The sequence below is a fragment of the Neolamprologus multifasciatus genome, chromosome 18 (genome assembly GCF_963576455.1).
Source record: "Neolamprologus multifasciatus chromosome 18, fNeoMul1.2, whole genome shotgun sequence".
Classification (NCBI taxonomy): domain Eukaryota; kingdom Metazoa; phylum Chordata; class Actinopteri; order Cichliformes; family Cichlidae; genus Neolamprologus; species Neolamprologus multifasciatus.
Genome location: NC_140456.1, coordinates 18,416,397 through 18,438,774, shown reverse-complemented (window position 1 = coordinate 18,438,774; position 22,378 = coordinate 18,416,397). Strand labels below are relative to the sequence as shown.

Sequence of the window (22,378 nt, the reverse complement as noted above, 5' to 3'; positions counted from 1 at the left end):
CCACTCTGGAAAAGTGCTGAGCCAGCAGATCAAACTGTAGAAATGTCACAGAGTGAAAGAAAATGAACTACAAGCGTGCATCGATTGAGAGTCTTCTCCACATCTTATAGACTTCCATGATGTTGATATGAGCGAAACCAAAGTGAAGCTAGAATTTTTAATGTGCCTGATTTTTCATAATAAGACAAAATTAGGGTTTGTTGTATGTCAGTGTCATTGCTTATCACCGGGAAATAGTATCACTTATCACTATTTAATAGTAATTAAATAAGACTTTCTTTAAATCAAGCCTGATTTTTTGTAATTAGGCCATTTTCAGTAATTCTATACTCTTATTCTCATCGTTTTCACTGATAGTGGCAATGCAGCTATTTCTCTGCTGTTCTTCTGCAGCATTATCACAAAAACTACCTTATTGCTGTTGGGAATCTATCATCTCCTGCTGTGTCTGCACATTAAAAACATTAATCTGCCAAAATACAGAGTCACTATCTTTTATTTTTTCTTCCTGTCACCCTCCACATCTTCCTCCTGGTTCTGTCGGAGAGTTCTTCCTGTTAAAAGTGAGCTTTTCCTTCTCGCTCTCGCCAAGAGTTTTCTGGTTGTTGGGGTTTAATTTGTATTATTCTAGGGTCTTCACCTTACAATATAAAGTGCCTTGAGATGATTGTTGTTGTGACTTTGAGCTATAAAAATAACGGTTGAACTGAATTCACTATTTTTGGTGAAGAAGAAATCCTACATTTTTAACTTTTTTTAACTAGAAAATTACCTTTTTTTTCTTTTTAAAATAAAGACAGTAGGAACAACTGAAATGTGCACTCCCAGACAGAAATAGTTGCAGCCAGATAGAATGTACAAATCCACATTCTCAGTGAGGTGACCTGCTTTTTTTTTTTTTTTTTTTTTTTTTACCTGTGCCCCTCTGTTGCTTAGAAAGCTCTTTGCATTATGTGACGCATGAAATCTGATTGTGGTATGAATCAAACGTTTGTCTGCTATCACTCTTCTGTTACCTGTTCAATGCATTTCAGCCTTATCCAACTACACTTGCAGTTACCAACACCAACCATAGGTGTCGCCATGGAGCACTGAAATTTTGAAAGATCATATCTTTAAAGTTATTAGTAAGGCCTGTGCTATTCCTAGATAACAACACGCGATACCTGTTGTAAACATCTGGTGCTCATGTCGCACAGATTCGCCCGACACGTCGGTAGTTCATCTTGCTCTTCATAAAAAGGCAGATTTAGGCTATGCTCTCAGAGTTTCAAATCCACATATCGTTGTTTGTTATTAAAATGATCCTAAACAATCATTCAGCCCTTTGCCTCAGTTTCACAAGTCTGAAATGCCATTTTGACAGTTCCAGGCTCAATACACAGTCTTACATCAAATATCTGTTCAACTTTTTCCCCCATATTTTTTTTTTTTTGTTCTACTCCCCACACTCACCATTGTATTGTTCGACCTTGAGTGAGACGCTGTCAGGCGCTTTTTAGAACATAAGCGTTGCAGTTTCCCATAATCCACTGGGAGTGTTGAGGTGAGAGCTGTGGCCCAGTAGCACTCTGAGTGGCTGGCAGCGGATCAAAAGCAAACGAGGTTCCTGAGCTCATTCCAATTATAACAGCACACACTATCAACTACAAATACAAACAGCACATAAGTGATAGCACTGGTGGCCTGGAGGACTGCTGCCAGAGAGCAGGCAGCATGCTAATCAGGATACCTCTTGCCATGGGCTATTTAGGGAATAGCCTCTCATCCCACCAATTCCCCATGCCTTAACCAGGGAAACGAAAGAGAAGAAGGGGAGTGAATTCCCTGAGTGCACAATCCAAGGACAAAATATTAGAAAATGGATCTTTATCTTTGCTCTTGGCCAATATCCATATTAATTGCAAGAAAAAAGAACAACAATACAAATGCACTGAATAAAATATAAAGAGATTTGTCAAATACATACAGCTACAAATTAAGACCACCTCCTATACTCTGCTCTTATGTTAATTCAATCAAAGGGCCGACATAAAATAATGTCTAAAAAATTATTTTTTTTAAAATATACCACAACTAATTAAATTTTTGTCCCATTTAATGCAAATTCCACACAGGCTTTCATTGACTTCACTAAGTAGGAATCAGACCATACCCTAAGGTTTAACCTTTGCAAAAGCAGAATGTGGAAAAACAAGCTCCTCATTCATTTGCACATCACTTCACACTGGTTATTGCAATTAGTCTGATTATTCATAACAACAATCTTCCCAAGCTTCCCATTGTAGTCCGCCAATCCAGCAAAGTGATTTATATCCGGTCGACTGTCATAGGGAAAAAGGAAGTGAGATGTTTAGAGTGGTTCTGTGCTAACGTGCGCACGCCCCCACCTCACACGGACATCCCCTCAGAGCTTGGCAACTCTCCAGAGCCATGCAGGGGCTGCGGAGTACAGCGGGAGCCTGAGTGAGAAGCACACATTGTGCACTGCGGGACCCCACCAGCCCCGGCCCGAAGGCACAACTCTCAAGGACATGGAGAACTGGGGCAGAGAACTTCCAAGCTTCCCACTGTTAGGGCAGGCTGAGAAAAAAGGGAGAGTTTCCAAAGTGTCTCGATCTGTTTGAGCATTACTAGTGAAATGCGTTGTTAAAAGGGATATCATCAGTTCTCTTGTTCAGTAAACAATAATCAGGCAAAAGCCTGTTGTGCACAGAATACCTCCAGTCTGTGAGACATTTAAATGTGAAACATATTATATAGAATTCACAATTAAACCCTATTATGTGTTAAGGAAGGGGTTAGACTGGTGTCACATCTCATATAGGTGGGATACATTCCAGAGGAAAATGGTTAGAATAAAGTCCAAGTAGAAGTATTGAAAATGTGTGTGTTAATACACAGAGTCTAATCTCCCACTCAAAAATAATTACTGACCTGTATGACATTCGAGCAAGTGATACATTTGAATCAGCGGCTGATACAGCCTCGTGATCTCCATGTTGGGAAGTGTTTTTGCAGACAAATAAATATATAATCTGAAAATGGAGATATGAAGTTCTACTGAATATTTTTGTGAATAGTGACAGTTATAGATACAGTCTGGTTTTCATAAAGTGTATTCAAAAGCAGGGGGGAAAAGGCAAGGTCTTCAACACTGCTGGAAGAAACAGTATTAGCAGCAGCCCTTTACCTTATTGTCCTTCCAGTCAGGAGCTCGGGATTACTGTGGGTCAACCCCCCTCTTCCTACAACAGGGAGAAGAAACCACACTGATCTGAGATGGAGTACCCCCAACAAAACCTTACCACATCGACCCATGCCACCATCCTGGGCCTCTAATGGAAGTCCTGGGCATCCAGATGCCTCCCCCGCTCCGACATGGGCGTCAAGTAGCGTTCTTCTCATCACTGGAAGCAGCAGGCTTCACAGCTCTCCTTTTCTCTCCCTGGGACTGGCTTTTTTGGAACATTGCAGGCAGATGTGTCCAGATGAGCACGTTCTAATTTGTAGGCCCAGGTTAATGCTCTGCCAGAAGCCCTGGAGGATCAATAGCTTTATTTCCCTAAAATGCCGGCATGGTGAGAACCAGCTCACGGGGTGCTTTTAATACCGCCACAGTTCCAGCGATGACTGGGTTGTATTGATTGTGCCCATGTGGAACTACGTGCACCTTCTGGGGAAGGATCTATTTGTGTCACCCTGGGCCGGGATGGGGGCTCCACTGGAGGTGTTGAGAGCTCAGCCAATGGAGGATGCCAAAAACATCAAAACAGCCATGTTTACAGATTACCCAAAGGGAAAGCAAATTACAGCAATTATGCAGGCTGTGGGAATACTAATATCAGCATACCTGCTATTTTACCCAGAGACTACTTTTTTGAGGCTAGAACACATACAAAACAGCACACTCAATTTGATTTGATAGCTAAACCCTCAACAAACGATGGGATTTAAGCGAAGCTCTGCACATCAAATGCATGCAAAACAATGTCTTTCTAGGGGATCACCCTGTTTGTGTATCGTCAGGTCCAAAAAATCTTTTCAGTTGTTTTGAAACTAGATATAATAGCTTACCCAAATATGCGTGAAGCGAGCGTGTATCTGGCAGGCGTAATGCGATACTAAACGTTGTCTCGACCATATTTATGTTTTCTTCTAAACAATGACAATTAATCTTTCTTTGTAAACACAGCAAATTGCTCTACGGAAAACTCATTTACTCTTGCAGCATTTATCTCATACATCAGTGCAGAGACAACATACAAAGGAGTCTTATCCAAATCGCGGGCCTTTTGTTTGCAGCTTTCCTGACATATTCATGACTGGGGCCATAATAGTCAGATTTCTGTTATATCCCCCAGGGAGAGCAGAGAGAATGGTGTCACATCCAATTACCGCAGCACACTGTAGAAGTAAATCAAAACTCGTGCCGTGAACTCTGCAATCCGAGGTGCAAATGCACGCACACACAAACAGACACGCACTGTACAAGCAAAGCGGTCCAACAGTTATATCAACATTGATGGAATATCGGAAAACACATTCTTCTGCTAACTTGGAGGTCATTTATGGATTACGCAGGGAAATGGGATTAGCTGGAGGCTGTTGGCTGCCTTTTCCTCAAAACATAAATTGACATATATAAGATCTAAGAGTAAGTGAGGCAGACAGCGCTTACTCAAGACTTTTCAGTTATGGATTTGTTTGCCGGCATTCAGAAACTGAATGAGGACTATGATGTGCTCCCGTTTGGACGAGAAACAATCGGGTCACCATATTCACCCACACCTTCTCCTCAGCACCATTTTTTTTCTCCCCTGCAAGAGAGAAATGGATGCCTTTGTCTTTTCCTCCACAGTAGTCTTTGGGAGGCCTGGTGGTTTGGTGGTTGGAGGGTATCTCAGCAGTGCATAGCCCCGTTTCACCCTGGAGCGGTGCAAAGCTCCTGCCCAATAAAACAGGCTGCATCCCCAGGGCCCCTCCCTCAAGCCTCCAGTCAGGGCTTGTTTTTGCACCATTTATTTAGTGTGACACATCTCCAATTAAACTGTGGAGGCTGCTGCATTCCCCCCATAACTACCTCTTATACCTCCCCATAGACTTTCTGTCACACTGAGAGTGTGGGTATGAGAGAGTGAAAAGGAGAGCTAGTGTGGGGACGGGGGGGAGAGAAAGAGAGAGAGATCACATCTTGCCTGCCAGCTATGATCACGATGTCATTTTCTCCTCAGTGGTTAGGAGCCTCCTCTGAAAGGTGCCCTGAATTATAATTATCAAAATATTGAACAAGATAATCATCCTCTTAAATGATGCTGCCACTTCACTATTTGCCATCACAGAACATGCATGTTGTAATGCTCTCCTGCAAGCTTTCTTGATAACTTATTTAGATCTGCACAGCCAAAGACATTTTCTTTTCTTCAATGGAAAAACAGGTGGAATTTTGGAATGTTAAGCTTGTCGAATGTATTTCCAACCCTCGAGCATCCACGAGAGCCTTAAAAGCAAAGCCTTTATAGGAAGCAAGAGTCTCCTTGCCACCTCTTCATCCTCCCACGACGGCCCGAGACACAGTCACAGGAGGAGTGACTTTGTCCGACCCCAATACCGTCTGCAAGAGCGCAGCTGAGGGCAGCAGCTGCCAGGGAGGACTGGTGGGGGAGCGCCCAAAACGCCAGCTCTGCCAAGCAGAGGGGCCAGGGGGAGCCCCAGTGGCAGCTGGGAAGGGTGGGGCAGCCAGCTGTGGAGCAGCAGGGTGGTGGGGTGACTAGGCGACGCCACTAAACCTGAGCAGGGATACACAAATGTTCACACAAGCACATAAAGCAAAAATAAAAACAGGCGCACTGCAAAAAAAAGTTATCTCTTGCTTCTTTTCTTAAAGCACTTCTGCTGCACTCATTAATCCAAACACATTTCATCAGCACTAAGGCATCCCAAGCAGTCCGCAGCGCTCTTAATACCGCACCGCTCTCCCATCACGTGCTTTGGCCACACATCTGGTGTACCATCTGTATCACTCCCCCCAATGTGACAGGTAGTCCCTCTCCCTCTCTGGAGGAAGCAGAAGGGGAAAGAGGGACACGGAAGGTAATTTTGGGTGTAAATGTGGTCTGGACCTCTCTGGATGCATCTGGACAAAGCAGACACGCTGCTGAGCAGGGCAGGGTCATTATCAGCTGGAAACTGACTACCAGATAGCAGATGAAGACAAAACAATTATATCATACTGTCACATTATGACAGCACAAATAGTGCACATCTTGTTTATGCTGTTCAGGATGAATGTTTCTGGTGTTATAAACAGTCTCATGATAAACTGTCAATATCTATAAATTACACACGGCAAAATATATTAAAGATTCTTCCGATTTATTATAATGTACAGTTATACATTGCCATGACACAAATGTGACCACCACTTAAATGGGGTGCAGAATGAAAAATATTAAAACAACCATATAAACAATACCAGGAGGACACTGAATTCCTCTTTTTATGTCGCTGTACACGTGGGAATCAATAAAATATGCACCATAATACAGATATCAAGCCAGTAATATAAAACTGCACAACCAGTCTTTACTGTGAAATTAAGGAATCGATTTCAGAACATTATTTTCACATCTTATGTTACATATTTGACAGTAACAATCATTTATTCACACACAACACTATTTGAATGGCATCAACTTAGACGTTTATTCAAAGGGGAGGAGGGATTCCAGCACTGTGAACAAACTAACGTTATCAACTAAGAAATGAAGCACTTGCCAGATATATTTGTAATACCGAGTTGGATTCTTTCCCCATCCACTAATTTGCAGTCAATGGACAAGACTGAGGTGCATGTATAGAAAAAGTAAAAAATAAAAACAGGGCTCCAGAGAGCATTTACTCACAATTTGCAGTGGCATCTGCTACATATTACCTCTTCGGTCACATTTATGAAATAGAGGCCAACAACCATTATTCTGTCAAGTACTGTGGGTTTGAAAAAAAAAAAAAAATTACTCACCCACTTTTTTTAAGAGAAAAAAAAAATCTAAAGAACTCACAGAATACATCAGATTTCTGATAAGTATGATGTTCATATTAGTTTACTGATGAATTACTGTGTATGTCAAAAAAGGTCCTGTTCTTGTATTCCGGTGTTTGCGCTGCTGATGTTGCAGATTTAATTTAATTGTTCCACAATTAAACAATTAAAGGAAATGTGCTGGATGGGATCTTAAAGAGCATTAAAAAAAACTAACAAACAAACAAAAACATTGACACATACACTTGATGAAATTAACAACACAGCTTTAGTACTAGTTTCCAATGTCTTATACAAAGATAGCTTGATCTAAAAAGCATAAAATATATTTTTACATCATCACATACATCAAGACATGTACCATGGCCTAGCTGGAAGTTCGCTTGGTGCACCATTTCATCTTTCCCTGTCCCCCACACAATTACCTACTGCTGGCATTATTGCTTCTGATGATCGGGGAGCTGAAGGATCGAGAAACAATGCACCACGTAGATTCAAACTGTACATTTACATCATGTGTTATCCAAAATTTTGTTAGCCCATTTCACAATCTGCAATGCTAAAGGATAAGGCAGTTCCATTTTTAAGGCATTGCTGCTTTGAGACATACTGGACCAGAGGTGACTCGCTGACTTTGACGTAATGTCAGCGAACATGATAAACATGACTACATCTTATCAGCAAAGATAAAATCCCAAAGAGAGGGGAAACTGTATCTTGTATTTTTGAGCATTGTGTGTTTGTGTCCGAGAGATTAAAACCATCATTAAAGTCTGCTTCGTAACTGACCAGAGGTCAGAGCTTAGAGATCAGAGCAGAGCTGTGTTGGTTGCTGTGATCACTTCTCATTGCTGGTAATTTCCATACTGGCCCTGTGGAGAGAAATGCAACATCCTCGTGATACTGACCTTTTCAAAACAAACAAACAAACAAAAATAAATAAATAAAAAATAAAAAAAATCAGAAGTTTATGTTCACAAATCTCAATAAGGTGCAGACAAAAATCTGTGGTTTCAACCATATCATACTGCAAACCGTGATTTATGCCTGCACTGACTGGTTTTGACCAGCAGATGGCAGCATAACCTCACAACCTGTGAGCTCTAAATTCGAACTTTTTACCTCAGGTTTCAGCAGCAGCATGGCTGAGGACGATAATCCTTATTAAACAGTGGACACTAATTTTCAAGTGAGACAAATTCAGTGGAAGAACAGCAGTATTCTCTTTATTCCTACACAGGGGTCGAAGTATGTGTTTGACTTTAATGGAAAATGCAATGGAAGCAAATTTGGAAACAATGATTTGAAAGATAAAATTTAAATCCAACAAACACACTGGTTATGAAGACCAGTGTCATACATTGTAGAGATTAAGGACGGTCAGAGAATGTGAGCTCCTGTCTGTCTCATTACAATCTAAGAATGCTGTGTTTCTGGACCTCATATCTTTACAATTCGACCCCTGGTTAATAAAAAAAGAAAAAAAAAATAGAAAAGGAAAAATTTAAGAAAAAGAAAAGATGGGTAAAGAAAGACAGACGAGAGACAGAAGAAACAAAACAAATGCAAATTAAGGCTAGGTGGTCAAGCGTCTAGATTGGACGTTGAGGTCTTCACAGCAACCATTACCTTTGCTTCTTACAGAGCTAGTCAGGGGTTCAAATCCCCGGGTCTTTATTTCCTCATGTGCCCCTGAATATTCAAAGATAAAGATATCAAAGTGTAGCTGTGGTCCCCACATAAGACCACAGGAAATACAGGGCAACAAACAGATCTTCCTTTAAACACTAGAGCAGTCTGCATCAAGTTTAAGGAAGAATCTTCTTTAAAGCCCTCATATTTCACTGGGATGGCATACCACATTAGCCAGAACACAACAATATTAACATAGAAAACCCTTTTAGGAAGAACACATTTAACCACCGAATATGATGACAGCATGCATAACGTACTACTGCTTAATTTTTACCATCGTACTTCACTTACATTGCTTACTGGTCTAACTGAGAGCTATATATAACATACAACTTAGCATGGCAATAAACACAGTAAGAGAAAGCCTAAGTGCAATGTACAGACAAGCCTCTGTCACTGTCCATTGTTGGGGTTATACTCACCTGGTCATAACCATAAGGGCGCTGCTGTTGGCCCTGTGGGGGTCCGGGTTGTGGAGGGCGATAGCCCCCGTACTGCTGTCCCTGCCCTTGAGGATAGTTAGGATACTGTCCTGGGGCACTTTGGGAGGGACCTACAAACAAACACATTAATAAATGGAGAACTTTTTATGCTTGTCAGCCTTGAGTGAACCCAAAACTCTTTGATTGCTGGGCACTGTTAACAGAGAAATGAAATGCTTTCACACAGTGCAGTTTATTATGAACACAGTTTATTAAAAAGAAGAAAAAGGATATGGAACAAAAAAAAAAAACAAAAAAAAACAACTAATTTAGGTTGAAGCACTGAAGCATGCAGTGCAGGAAAATTCTATAAAAACTGACTGTCAACCAGTGTTACTGAAGTGTTAAGGTGCAGCATCAAAAACAGGTTTATACTTGAAGTCCTAATCTGGCTCTGATTCTGCCAAACTCATTTCCATTTTTCTTATGCTTTGGACTTGCTATTCTGAAAACTTTGGGAAATACCTGTTAGTTTACATTAACTAGTGGGCTGCAATAAAAAAAAAGAAGTGATGGATGACAAAAAGAATAGCGGATCTGTCAGACCCATTTGTTACGGCTGCCTCCACCACGCCTGACTCGGTAATGAATGAGAGCGAGTGAGTCAGGCTGGAGACAGGCAGTGGTTCCCTAATGCAAGGAGACATCAAAGAGATTCTGTTGGTCTTCATTAGAGGAGCAAGCATCATTTTAAAAAAAAAAACAGAAAGACAGAAAAAAGGAGGGGGAAAGAAAAGGTTGTGTATACATTATATTATTATGTTATATATGCTCCTGTACAGATGTTGTGAAGGACTGGGCAAAGTCTGACTGGAGTTGAAGTCAAATGAGGCCCACGCAACATCATTAGGCGCTCATAATGCCTTATGCTGTTGAGCATAACCTTGTGGGGGCCTGAGAGAGCGGGCATGTGTATGTGCCAGATGGATCTCACCTCACAACCTCTGCGTCTCCAGTAGCTCATTACTTGCATGAGCTCTGGCTCAGACAGAGGTTGAGTGATGGAAAGTTGCAGAGAAAAATGGGATGAGGAAAGAAAAGCCTAAAAGCTGCAAGAGCTACACTGAAAGTGCAAGGCAAACATTTTTTGACTAATTTATTTCCAGGTATTGTTGTAAAACATGAATGTTTCTACCTTCAATTATTTTTCAGACAGTTTCTATTATCATGTATAATTTGCTAACATGATATTACACAGCGCTACTAAAATTAAGTAACTGTAATCATTAAGAACGGTTGTGTCGTTCAACTCTCTGCTCAAAATGATATCTTGATATGCACAAAGCTTAGTTACATCAAGCAACAGTGTATAAAGAAACAATGTTTTTTCAACTGCTATAAGGCCCCCAAAGAGGGCTTATAGCACCTCCTACAGGGGAAATAAAATTTTTGCCGTAACTCACCATATCCCTGTTGTTGGGGTGGATAGCCCTGTTGACCTGGGTACTGCTGCTGAGGAGGATATCCCTGTTGCTGAGGTGGGCCTTGCTGGTATGCCTCCTGCTGCTGGCCATATTGAGCATTACCTTTGAGGGGGAAGCGGGCAGCAGCGAATGTGAGCAACATGTTATTGACTACAGCACAAAAGCAAGGAAGACTATGAATAAAATATCTTACTATCCAATGAAGAGATGAATTTGATTTGTAAGAGTATAATATGTGCCAGTGCTCTTATAGAGGAAATAATACTGAGACACTACTGGTACACTACGGCTGTAGTAGGGAGTGTCAGTGTCAGAAGTCAGTGTCCAGCCACCATATCAGATTTGTGTGAAGTATGAAGTCTAACATTGGTTTTGTATGAATAAGTACGGATATAAAAATAAAGTACAAGTACAAGTTTACATATTAATAATTTCTTCTAAGATAGAAAAAAGAGGTCATTATTGTGAATTTCAAACATGCACAATCATATTTAATAGCAGCACATTTTTAACATACATATTTTTCCTCATTTTTGTCATTAAAACGACTAAAAAGAAAGAAAGAAAGAAACAAAAAGAAAAATCCCAACGCAAATCACTTGTGTTTGAAAGGTCAAAAGAGAAACAGTGTAGAAAGAGGGAAAATCAAAACAAAAGGAGAAAAAAAAAGGTAAATGTTAATTGAAGAAAAAAAAAAAGAAAAAAAAAAGCTACATTTTAGTAGGTAATATTAAAAGTGTGTTTGCTTATGCAATTAATACTATCCCTAAATACACCAACAACAAGAAAATCTACTGCATATGAGCAGTTTTATTTTGACAAGAATGCAAAAGGTGCCATACTTTTAAAAAAACATTTGAAGACTTCAGTGTCGCTACTGCGGCTCTTAAACAAACCCCACAGTTTTTGATTTCAAATGTCAGTCTGCTTTACGTGAAGTGGACAGAGGCACACCTACAAGTGCTTATAAATATGAATAAGGTGGCTGTGGTTCAGGAGGTAAATCGCAAAGTTGGCAGTTCGATCCTCTAATCTACATGTTGAAGTATCCTTGGGCAACATAGTGATTCATAAGTTTCCCCCCATAGCATCTATTGTAATGCGAGTATGTGAATGGGTAAATGAGGAAAACTCTCGAGTGCTCAAATAGAAAATAAATATAAACACATATGTACTTATCAGCTACTGCACCAAAAAAGTGCAGTAGCATGATATCAGGTTACTTCTGCACAACTTTACCGTAACGCCTCAAATAAGACTGTCCCTGACTTTTCTTTCACCCCAACTGGAAGAGACCCATTCACGAATAAGTGGAGTCAGCATTACAAGAACTGTATGACTGCTTAGATGCCGATTTATCAATGGACAGCAGCACCTTTGTTTTTTACTTTGATTTCCCCAGAAAATAATGAAGAAACTGAAGTGTTTGCTTTGTCACAGTCTCTTTGCATCATTTGTGTCTTAACACAACTCCTGGGTTCATTTGTTGAGGTTTTTGTTTTTCCTTGTTTCCAAGCGGCTGGAAGGTTCTCCTACCTTCTGATGCTCCCTGTCCTGCGTGACTGTACTGGTCCCCATAGTAGTCTTCCTGCCCTGGATACTGCTGAGGGGGTCCTACATACACATACACACAACATACACACAAGTAGATTCAAGGTGTTGTTGGATTGGTTGTGTGAGGGGAAGAGTAAAGAGGATGGATTCCTTGCCACTAGTTCCTAGTAGAAAGCTTTCTTTTGGTCACTTGACTAATTTTTATAGAGGCAGGAGGCTTTAGGTTACATCTTTAGTCGCCAACATCTCTGTGAGCAACAGTGGAGGAAATAAGAGGAAACTGGGAGGAATGAGAGTAAGAAATACAGGAGGGTGGGTTAGGGAGAGGAAAGACCAACACTCACAACTCGCACACATAAGAAACACACTCCGAAAGAATATACCTTGCTGTGGGGGTCTGTAGGGCGGCATTGGCCTTTGCCCCATGACATGATTCCCCTGGTTGACTTGGCCAATCATGCCCATTGGGTTCTGTTGTCCTTGGTAGTGCTGTCCACCACCACCAGGAGGCATGTTATATTGCTGTGAGGGAGGCTGTTGGTGCATCATTGGACCTGAGGTAAACAAAAAAATAAAATAAAATAAAAATGAGCTGTCAGAGAAATGACAAGGCACTGCAAAACCGTTTTCAACATGTTAAACTAAAGACTTTTCTTTTGTGAATGTATTTTTAGACCCATTTCATGTCCACGATGACTAAAAAGAAAAGAAGGGCGAACAACATAAAGGAAAATTGGTGTCACTTAAGTATAGTTGCACCAGTATGAATCATTTAACACCACTGTGACAAAAATTTGTAACCAAATGCATGAATTTTAGGCAAATTGGCAGCACATTAGCCCACAAACATCAAGGGCCATCACTGGGATCTGAACAGATTAATTCTTATCAGCCTTCAGTTTGCATCACTGGTTAATGTTCCATGTTGGCTTCACAATGTTATAAAACTCAGACTATTGGATTTTACACAATAATGCAATTGGAAATTAATGAGTAGAAGGTAACAAGTTTTCTGCTTTACCTTGATTGGGCTGCATGTTCATGTTTGGACGAGGCCCATAGTTTCCCATGGGTTGGCCTTGGGTCATATTCATTTGGCTCTGAGATGGCATGCCCTGGGAGGAAGGGACAGCGTGATTGTAGCCACCCATGGAGCCGTGGCTGCTGGGAGGCATATTCATAGAGCCACTGGGCATGTTCGGGGGCTGGTTGGGGCCTGGACCAGGACCTTGCATGGGCATGTGATTAGGTCCTGAAAAATAAGAAGAAGATCTTCATGATGCTTTGAAAGGTAACAGAAAAATATATATATATTCTGAGACTTCCAGTAGAATTGTAAGTTACTATTGATGCTATTTACATCCAGATGACTTTTCTAATAATTTTATCATAGAGTTGACAATCATGATTTTCTTGTCTCTATATATTTCCCTTGTCAATAACAACAAGAACGAGCAGTCATCTTGAATGATTCATTCCAGCCTGCCAAATCTAACTCTCTTGCAGCTTTGAATAACCAAACAAACTGGATAACAGTAGCAAGGATCAGCTGATTCTGGATCACCCAGTTAATACTGGATCTGCTAAGCAATGTATGGAACACAGGGTCCAGATATCACAATTCAAAGGAGAACAATAATAGAGTGTTTTCTATGTTGTGACTACTCCATTTCTGCACATAGTGCTGAACAATCAGGTCAGGGGATTGTTCGCTGTTGCATTTTCTCATATCTAGCACACAACAAGAAATACTCCACTTATAGTTTGCTGCCCGAGTGTGCAGGAGGCAAAGGCACATGATGCCCACACACTTGCTGTGAATAGCAAAGGACAAATACCTAAATTTTCAAATGGCTACAACAGGACATTACCCAGATTTTGTGCTACGCAGCTGTCGGGTTAAAGACTGTTTAATGTCTGAGCCAACTGTGTATGATGTTACTTCTGTTATGTAACAATAAGAACTGCATAATGGATGAAACATGGAAAACACAATGTGTACTACCAGTGCTTGTCAAGTAACTTTCATTTTTCCTCAGTTAATTACCATGTGGTACAGACGTCAGCACATTTTGTTTTATAAAATTGTTAATTCAGTTCTTCTTCTTAAAAAAAAAAAAAAAGAAAGAAAAGAAAAGAAAATGCGCCCTCCCAAAAAAAACAAACAAAAAAAAACAATCAATACCAGGAGAAAGACAATGATGCATGCATGAACTATGCTACTTCAGCAGAGAAGGATAACCACAATCAGATGGAGAATCAAGCCCAAGACCACCACAGCTGGCAAATGGGTGACATCATCCTTCAGCATGTTTGCCTATAATACCTTAGAGCGACCTCCCTCACAGTTCTGTGGTGTTGCTAGGCAACCCAAGTGAGACAGGAACTGAGGGAAAAGGAGAAAGAGAAAAGAAAGACAAGGAAGGAAGTTAAGGTGGGGGGGGGACACATACCAGGCATCTGTCCATTCATCTGGTTCTGCATATGTGGGGCTGGAGGGCCGCCGCTGACCATACCCTCAGAGGGCATATTGTGACCGTGAGGAGGCTGAGGAGGGGGGCCACTTTGGTTCATGCCACCAGGACCCATGGGCATATTTTGAGTGGGCGGCTGTAGGTGCACAACACAGACAAAAAAATAAATCCACATGATCTCTCTGAAAACAGATCTCAACCTGAGCCACTTGAGATAAAAACTCCAGAAAAAAATATGATAACTCTGATATAGAGATTGCGGCATTCATGTAGAACACTAATGTAAGGAGAATAAAATCTATTAATATACACTGAAAGGAAAAAAGTTTTTTAATAAAAGGAACAGCTAGAAACCTTCAATGATTAAAAAATGCATAGACTGGCTTAAAAAACTAGCCTGAACTAAGACTGTTATACATGCAGCAGTTTAAACGGTTTATGGCTTAAAAGCAGCAATTAAAACCGTTCTCTAGTCTGCATTTCTTTTAAACAGCTGGTCCTAATCTCAGCTGTTTGAGTCATTGACTACCCCTCCAGAAACATGCTCACCATGCAGCATATTAAGAAAATGAATGTGCCCACACTCATCATCTGAGTTTAAGGTATGTAAGCAACATTTACTCATAAGAATACGCTCACTCCTTTACTATATGATTGTTAGCAAATCAGTGACTTCAATCACTTTTGTAACCACTGTGCTTCTTCGCAACTAGGGATGGGAATGCAAGAATAGTTCCAGTTGAGAATCAATAACAGATTTCAATGGAATTAATCAAGTCTAATAAAATTCTATGCCTCAAAGCTTATCAATTCTTCTTATTCGATGCCAACAACTGTTTTGCGTAGATGAGCACGCCAAATAAACCACAAATAAAAGCCTTTTTTGGGCTATTTCTACACTGTGTTCAGACACAGTGTACACAGTGTTGCTTGTTGATGCTGGGAACCTTAGGGCTGAGTAATTGATCAAGTTTTAATATGAATTAAGTTTTGGCTTCCAAAGGTGATCAAGATATAATGATGACTCTTTATCCCCATTTGCCTGCATCCACTGTGACTGGCAGTTGCTCTTGTGGGATGGGCTTTCTCGGGCTAACTTCAACCATTTTCTCCCCCTCTCTCCATGTACCTATTTACATTTTTCATTGGAATTCGATTATATTTAAAGGTCAAGGAAAGCACACCTTTATTTGAGGTTTAATAAAAGTTCTAGTTGATAAACACTCCTTTGAGTTAATCAAGATTACATTTAATGACTTGAAAAAAATAAATTGTGCTTTTAGTTTTTGACATATTTGACTCTTGTAGCCTACTTGTTCTTCAAATGGGTAATTGTTACGAAATGATTAAGAGCATGGATAATCCAACTAGAAGCAGACTCAATAATTACACTACTACCAATAAAAACAATATCAATATTAAACACCACTAACAAGTACCTGAGAGCTGAAGCAAACTGAGAAATTAATGGATTTTCTCAGCAAAGGATTCAATTTGTTCACCCAAAATATTTATTCTACTTAATGAAGCCTTGCGAATGAGCACTACTGGCAATAAATCCTTAAATGGCAGCTACAACAGCTCAACAGATAGTACTCATACATAAAGAAATACTGCAATCTGTTTGTACTGAAAATCCATAATAGTGAGGGTTTTCAAAAGACTTATTTTAATTTTGCTTACAGGGAAAAAAAATCATGACTTTGTTCAAAATTCTTAATCTCATTAAAAAAATGTTTCTTTAACATTGATGATTTATCTAAAACACCCAAGTGACCTGAATTGGGTATGATCAAAGAAGACAGGTACAGAGAAGACAGTCAGACATTTCAGTCATTCACAACAACCACTAAGAATTCATACTCACAGCAGGGAGGAGAGACTGCATGTTCTGATTGGAGTCTGCTATCGTCGCCAAGTACACTAAATTTCTGTGCAGCATCTGTTGATACCTGGGCAAGTGAACAGTGCAGTGTTTGAGTGAATAGGAACTTGAAAGAAATGTAACGTGAAATTAAAAAAACAACAAAAAACTTAATAACTCCAATAACTTACTGTGAACACTCAGCCGTTTTGCCTTTACTCTGGAAATCCATTATGCACTGGATCAGCTGGTTGTTTTCATCAAGTAACTGCAATGGTAAATTCAGATATTTCTATTACGTGTTTTACTCAATATAACTCCCCAAAATATTAATAATAAAGCAGACGAACTTGGTCATTTGGCGTGACAATTAATTTGCTTGACGAATGTTATTCTGTCTTAATTTTGAGACAGTGAATGGTCGTGTTTTGTAAAATGTGAGTGTGCGTTTCTAGCCAACAAAAGACGCGTCTTGCTAGCTAGCTGTGCTTTGCTAACAAAACCACAGGCCTCCATTAACCTAAAACACAATTATACGTTAGTCCGATAAATCCACCCACGACTCGTACTCCACACGTGGAGTGCCGTTTCCAGGGAGGTTCATATTCACCGCGCTCTGACCCTGTAACATTGTTCCTGAGCTGCTCACAGTTGGACTTGGATGGGCACTGCTACATTGATTATCTCAACGGCTAGCCGCGTTTGATGCCACAGCCTCCATTCTGCGACGCGCTAAAACAGATGAATTACCTTTTGTATTCCAGCGGGTGTTATATCACCCTTCCCACGCTGCCTGTGAGGTGCAAATGCCACCGACATGGTGATACTATAGAATATTAACGTAAGCTACAGCATAAAAGTTAAAAGTAGCTAACACACTGAACAAATCGGTAGAACTCAGATCAAGCAGTTGAGAATACGATGCAATTTCGTAATGCGGTGGTCCGTTTTGGGGGACGAAGTAGCACATTTTAACTCATAGTTACTGATTTCTGCTTGTTCTGACCATACAAGAGTAATTGATGTAAAACTTAAGATCAGATCAATCATAATATATAAGAAAATTTATTTAAAAAGCTCAAATCACACACATTTTGCTTAATTAAATTACAATTTCACCTATTTTTCATATAATGGAACAGTCTAGAGCTAGACCATAAGACCATATAAAATAAACTGCCAGAAAAGGGGGAAAGCGGAGCGTTTAGTGTATATATATCTAATTAAAAATAACATTGCACATATTTTGGTAGTAATAACTAATATCAGTCCTGGGATTTATGTGCTCTTATTCACTCTTATAGCATCCGTATTCAAAGGAGGAACCTCTCTCAATATATAAAGTAAATGAAATTTGATATTAAAATACCGTATATGCTCGTAGTGTAATATTCTACTTTTTACGAGTTCTGTTTTTCGGAGAACCAATCAAATTATACAAAGTAATGTGTTTTAATCACAAGTTCCCTCTGGGTGGACTCCACTTTTGGTATCGTCTCAGTTCACAGGTCATGCGCAGGCGCCCTTTTCAACACACGGAGTGAATCGCTTGTTGCTAACAAGCTGAATCATTTGGTAGCCTTTTCTCCAGTTTATTGCTATAATACGCGTCTTGCGGTGCAATGGCGGCAAGATATGACAGAGCTATTACTGTCTTTTCTCCGGATGGTCATCTTTTTCAAGTGGAGTATGCACAGGAAGCTGTAAAGAAAGGTTCTACAGCGGTAAGTCATTAAATGAAACGAATACTAAAGCTAACGATAGCAACATGGGTGACGCTAGATTAGCCGATCAACGCGCGGCTAGCGGTTTCCTTTATGTGTTTAGCAGTTTTCTTTCTTAACACCTTCTGTTATGGACAAAGGCTTTGTTGCAATTTTACGAGCCTGTTGGCTTGCTAATGTGTAATACATATTTTTAATGCCGGAAATGGCAAACAAAAAGCAGTCAGCGTTAGCTAGCATTTTGTCGCTGTGTCACTCTTCACACTTAACTTTCATTTTCGTTGTGTTGGTACTAACTGACAGGAGTTTGCAAGTACCCATGATTGATTATTACCTTGTCTGGAAAGTTGAATTTTACTCAGCATATTATATCTCCCTCTAAATCACTGAAAAGCCACTGTAGTAGCCTCATAGCTAATGGTAGTTATGTTAAGGTTTAGTGACAAAAGTTATAAACTCACAAAGCTACTAAGTCGCAGCTCCCCTGGTTACAGGTAACATCTGTCATAATAGTGGCTTAGAAAGGACATTGAGGAACGATGAAGGCTAAACCAAACGGTTTATATTTATTATATGAAAATAAATGCAAAAAAAAAAAAAACCCTTCTAACTTTAGAGTGTTTGGGAGTAATCTTAAATAAGTCCTAATCAGGGTTGTTGAGTAAATTTGGCTATGATAACTGATTACTTTTTAGAGGGCTCCTTTTTGGACAGGTGGACCACAGAAAAAACCTCACATAAAAATAAAAAACCAAACACGTGTGACCTGAGCAGAATTTTTAATTGGGTTCTACTGAGGTTGTAACTGAAAAACTGTCATCACTCTCTTCTAATTCCTCTTTTGGCTGCTCCCTTTAGAGGTCAACACAGCAGATCATCTGCCTTTGTCTCACCCTATCCCAAAAATCCTCTTCTGTCATGCCAACCCTCTGCATGTCCACCTTCATTACATTTATGTATCTTCTTTTTGCTCTTCCTCGTTTGCTCCTGCCTGGCAGCTCCATAGTCAGCTCACTTGTTCACTGTACTCACTATCTCTCCTCTGTACATGTCCAAACCATCTTATCTTTGCCTCCAAACTGCTCAACCTGAGCTGTCCCTCTGATATACTTTGCATTGTGTACTTACTTTCTTTAGTCAACTTATTGGGGAATTGTTCATTTACACCTGGACACATAAACTTATTTGGAGCTTTGCAGCTTAAAACTCTGCCAAATCAAACATGCAGAGGTATCCGCTTTGTAGATTTATTTAGGAATCTGAATATTTGCTGTATATTATTTACTCACGTCAACTGCTAGCCCGTGGGAGAAAACTAATATTAATGTTTTCATTTTTTTTTTATATGCAGGTGGGAATCAGAGGTAAAGACATTGTTGTCCTTGGTGTGGAGAAGAAATCTGTTGCAAAGTTACAGGAGGAAAGGACTGTCCGCAAGATATGCGCACTGGATGAGCACGTCTGCATGGCATTTGCAGGTATCCCAGATAATACTTTTCTTTCCATAAATGAATAATGTGTTCATTATTTAACATGGCATAGTAGAAGACAGCTGTGTCATGTGTTAGTACTTGGCTTTTATATTTTTGTTGTAGCTTTGTAATGTGTTAAATGTCCTCATTCATTGTTTTATAGGTTTGACTGCAGATGCTCGTATTGTGATAAACAGAGCTCGTGTTGAGTGCCAGAGCCACAGGCTAACAGTTGAGGACCCAGTCACAGTGGAATACATCACACGCTACATAGCTACACTGAAACAGGTATGGAAGCATCTGAGCAGTCGTTTACTGTTAACACCTTCAAAAAGGCATGTGTTAGCTATTCCTTTCAGTAGGCATTTGTGCACTGCATCATGGTTGCTAGCCGTTTCCTTTTCAGTACAGAGTCATGAATAACCTGTCAAAATTTTTTTACATTTTTTTTTTATTTTTATTTTTTTTAATGTATTTGTAGCGCTATACTCAAAGCAATGGTCGCAGGCCATTTGGCATCTCTGCATTAATTGTTGGCTTTGACTACGATGGAACTCCCAGGCTGTATCAGACGGACCCGTCGGGAACGTACCATGCCTGGAAGGTCAGTAGGATTTCTCTGTGTCCAAAAGGTTTCTTGTACAAGTATGAAAATGACTTTTAAAAAAATGTATTTTTGAAAAACAAAAAAACAGGCAAACGCAATCGGCCGTAGCGCAAAAACTGTGAGAGAGTTCTTGGAGAAGAATTACACAGAAGAAGCCATTGCTGGGGACAATGAGGCAATCAAGTTGGCCATCAAAGCTTTGCTTGAGGTAAGGTTACGATTAGTTTCTGCATTTCCATATATGTTGAACTCAATGTATTTACATCTTTTATGATGTGAAATTAAACAGTCGTGGTTTCATCAAAGAGCACCAACCGCTGCCAAATAAACTATAACTTATATATAGCTTTCCAATGTTTTCTGTGTAAATATGTGTGTATATGGTCATAGTAGGTGTAGTAAATGTGTCCTGAATTGGTCACAGTATTCACTTTATTTTTTGTTTGCTGGTCACAGGTTGTCCAGTCAGGGGGGAAAAATATTGAACTTGCTGTAATCAGACGAAATCAGCCACTGAAGGTAATTAACAAGGCAAATATTACTTTATTTTTTCTACTAGTTCACTAAAGTGCTAATGGGTTTGCATTTTGTTCTTTGCAGATTTTGGAATCCAAGGAAATTGAGACCCTGGTGGCTGAGATTGAAAAGGAAAAAGAAGAAGAAGCAGAGAAGAAAAAGCAGAAAAAATCCACATAAAGCAGTTGTATAAAATCTTGTCCTTATTGCACTTGGATGATGATGATGATGATATCATACTTGGGTTCCAAATATTAGCAGGTTTCAGAAGGTTTATTCATTTATTTCATTGTAAAGAACTGACTCATAACTTGTGATTTTCACTTATTGTGTAGATGCTATACCAGTTGTAAAGACCTTCAGAATTATACATCCAACTGTTGAACTGACTATTGCGAAAACACACAGTCGTAGATCTCAGGTTAGGGTTCAGATCTTAAACTATGGTCACATTTTTTTTATTTTATCATTCAGTAAACAATTCTAATAACTCCCTGGTGTTAAAATAAACTGTATGTGATACTCAGAACCTTAATGAAACAAAATACTCAATAAAAGCCGACTTGTTTGTATGATTTATTATAAAAGTTGTTTCACTCCATTATACCAGCTTGCTCTACAAAATACAGCCATTGTATAGAAATGACTGAAATTATTAGTAGTGACACTCCTAGTAACAAAGACTGGTTTCTTCAAGATGAGGCTTGGAAAAAGAGCACAAGATTTCCTCACTCTCTTTATTGATTATTCTACTGCAAAGCAAGTAGTGTGATAAAGATAACTACAGTTTAAAAACGCCACCAGCAGAAGTGAAGCGTGTGGCTATAAAGTGTAACGTTTTTCATTTATCAGCATTCTGTTGCACAGACCTGAAAATGGAAGGGGGTGGGGAGTTGCTGGAAGCTTGGATTGCTTTATAAAGTGCTCACCTTTCCCTCAGTCATTTAAAACGAATTAGTGATGAGCGAATGAAGTGTCTAATGGTGGCCCAACGAGACCCCCTTTTTTGCCTCTCCTTTTTTATTTCTCCCTAAATTCGCTTATCAAGCAACCACTGCTCTGAATTCTCAACGACACAATTATGGCCGGCGGTGTGGTAGGGCTGCTTAATGGGATCCTGGCCTCAGACCCCAGTGGGAACTTTCAGTGACTTTAATCTGGAGCCCTTTGAAAAGTTGTACCGTGCTGTGCTGAAGAGCCCCGGGGGTTCCCTCTGACTCTTACCAAAGACATAATGGTGAATGGTAAAGTCCTTCATTTAGAGTCATCTCCCCAAGCCAGGATTTCCTGAGTGGGTGCCCTGGCTGCCTTGACTAGAGCAATTGCACTTTGTCTTGTTTGTGAGTCTTTACAGGTTGGTGTTTCGGCTGATGCCAGAGATCAATTAGTGCTCTGATATCTTTTTCCATGTAATAAGTTAATAAATCGTAGGACATAATGGGTTTTGTGTAACTCACTCTCAGCCATTTCATCCATACGCTAATTGCTCTCACTAATGCATTTCCAGTTGGATTTTAATATTAC

General features: G+C 39.8%; 2 protein-coding genes across 9 annotated transcripts; one reads left to right on the top strand and one right to left on the bottom strand.

The window, feature by feature from the left end:
* Nucleotides 1–6,358: 6,358 nt before the first annotated feature.
* Nucleotides 6,359–17,464, bottom strand: ss18 (SS18 subunit of BAF chromatin remodeling complex). 8 transcript variants are annotated; one of them, XM_085139688.1, is made up of 11 exons: nt 17,286–17,464; nt 16,727–16,803; nt 16,539–16,623; nt 14,651–14,807; nt 13,219–13,449; nt 12,581–12,751; nt 12,180–12,257; nt 10,623–10,745; nt 9,160–9,290; nt 8,672–8,734; nt 6,359–7,914 (listed from the first exon to the last, which is right to left on the bottom strand). In XM_085139688.1, the coding sequence occupies exons 1-10, from the start codon at nt 17,352–17,354 to the stop codon at nt 8,717–8,719; spliced, it is 1,140 nt and encodes a 379-aa protein (XP_084995814.1). In that variant the 5' UTR covers nt 17,355–17,464; the 3' UTR covers nt 6,359–7,914; nt 8,672–8,716. The 8 variants fall into 8 exon arrangements, 7 of the variants coding, with proteins under 7 accessions (XP_084995814.1, XP_084995813.1, XP_084995812.1 ...); XR_014870515.1 differs by having other exon boundaries at nt 8,672–9,290; XM_085139687.1 differs by lacking the exon at nt 8,672–8,734.
* Nucleotides 17,465–18,028: 564 nt separating this feature from the next.
* psma8 (proteasome 20S subunit alpha 8) lies at nt 18,029–21,441 on the top strand. Its single transcript, XM_085139695.1, has 7 exons — nt 18,029–18,259; nt 19,611–19,737; nt 19,895–20,019; nt 20,213–20,335; nt 20,427–20,546; nt 20,795–20,857; nt 20,939–21,441. The coding sequence occupies exons 1-7, from the start codon at nt 18,158–18,160 to the stop codon at nt 21,032–21,034; spliced, it is 756 nt and encodes a 251-aa protein (XP_084995821.1). The 5' UTR covers nt 18,029–18,157; the 3' UTR covers nt 21,035–21,441.
* The last annotated feature ends 937 nt before the right edge of the window (nt 21,442–22,378 follow it).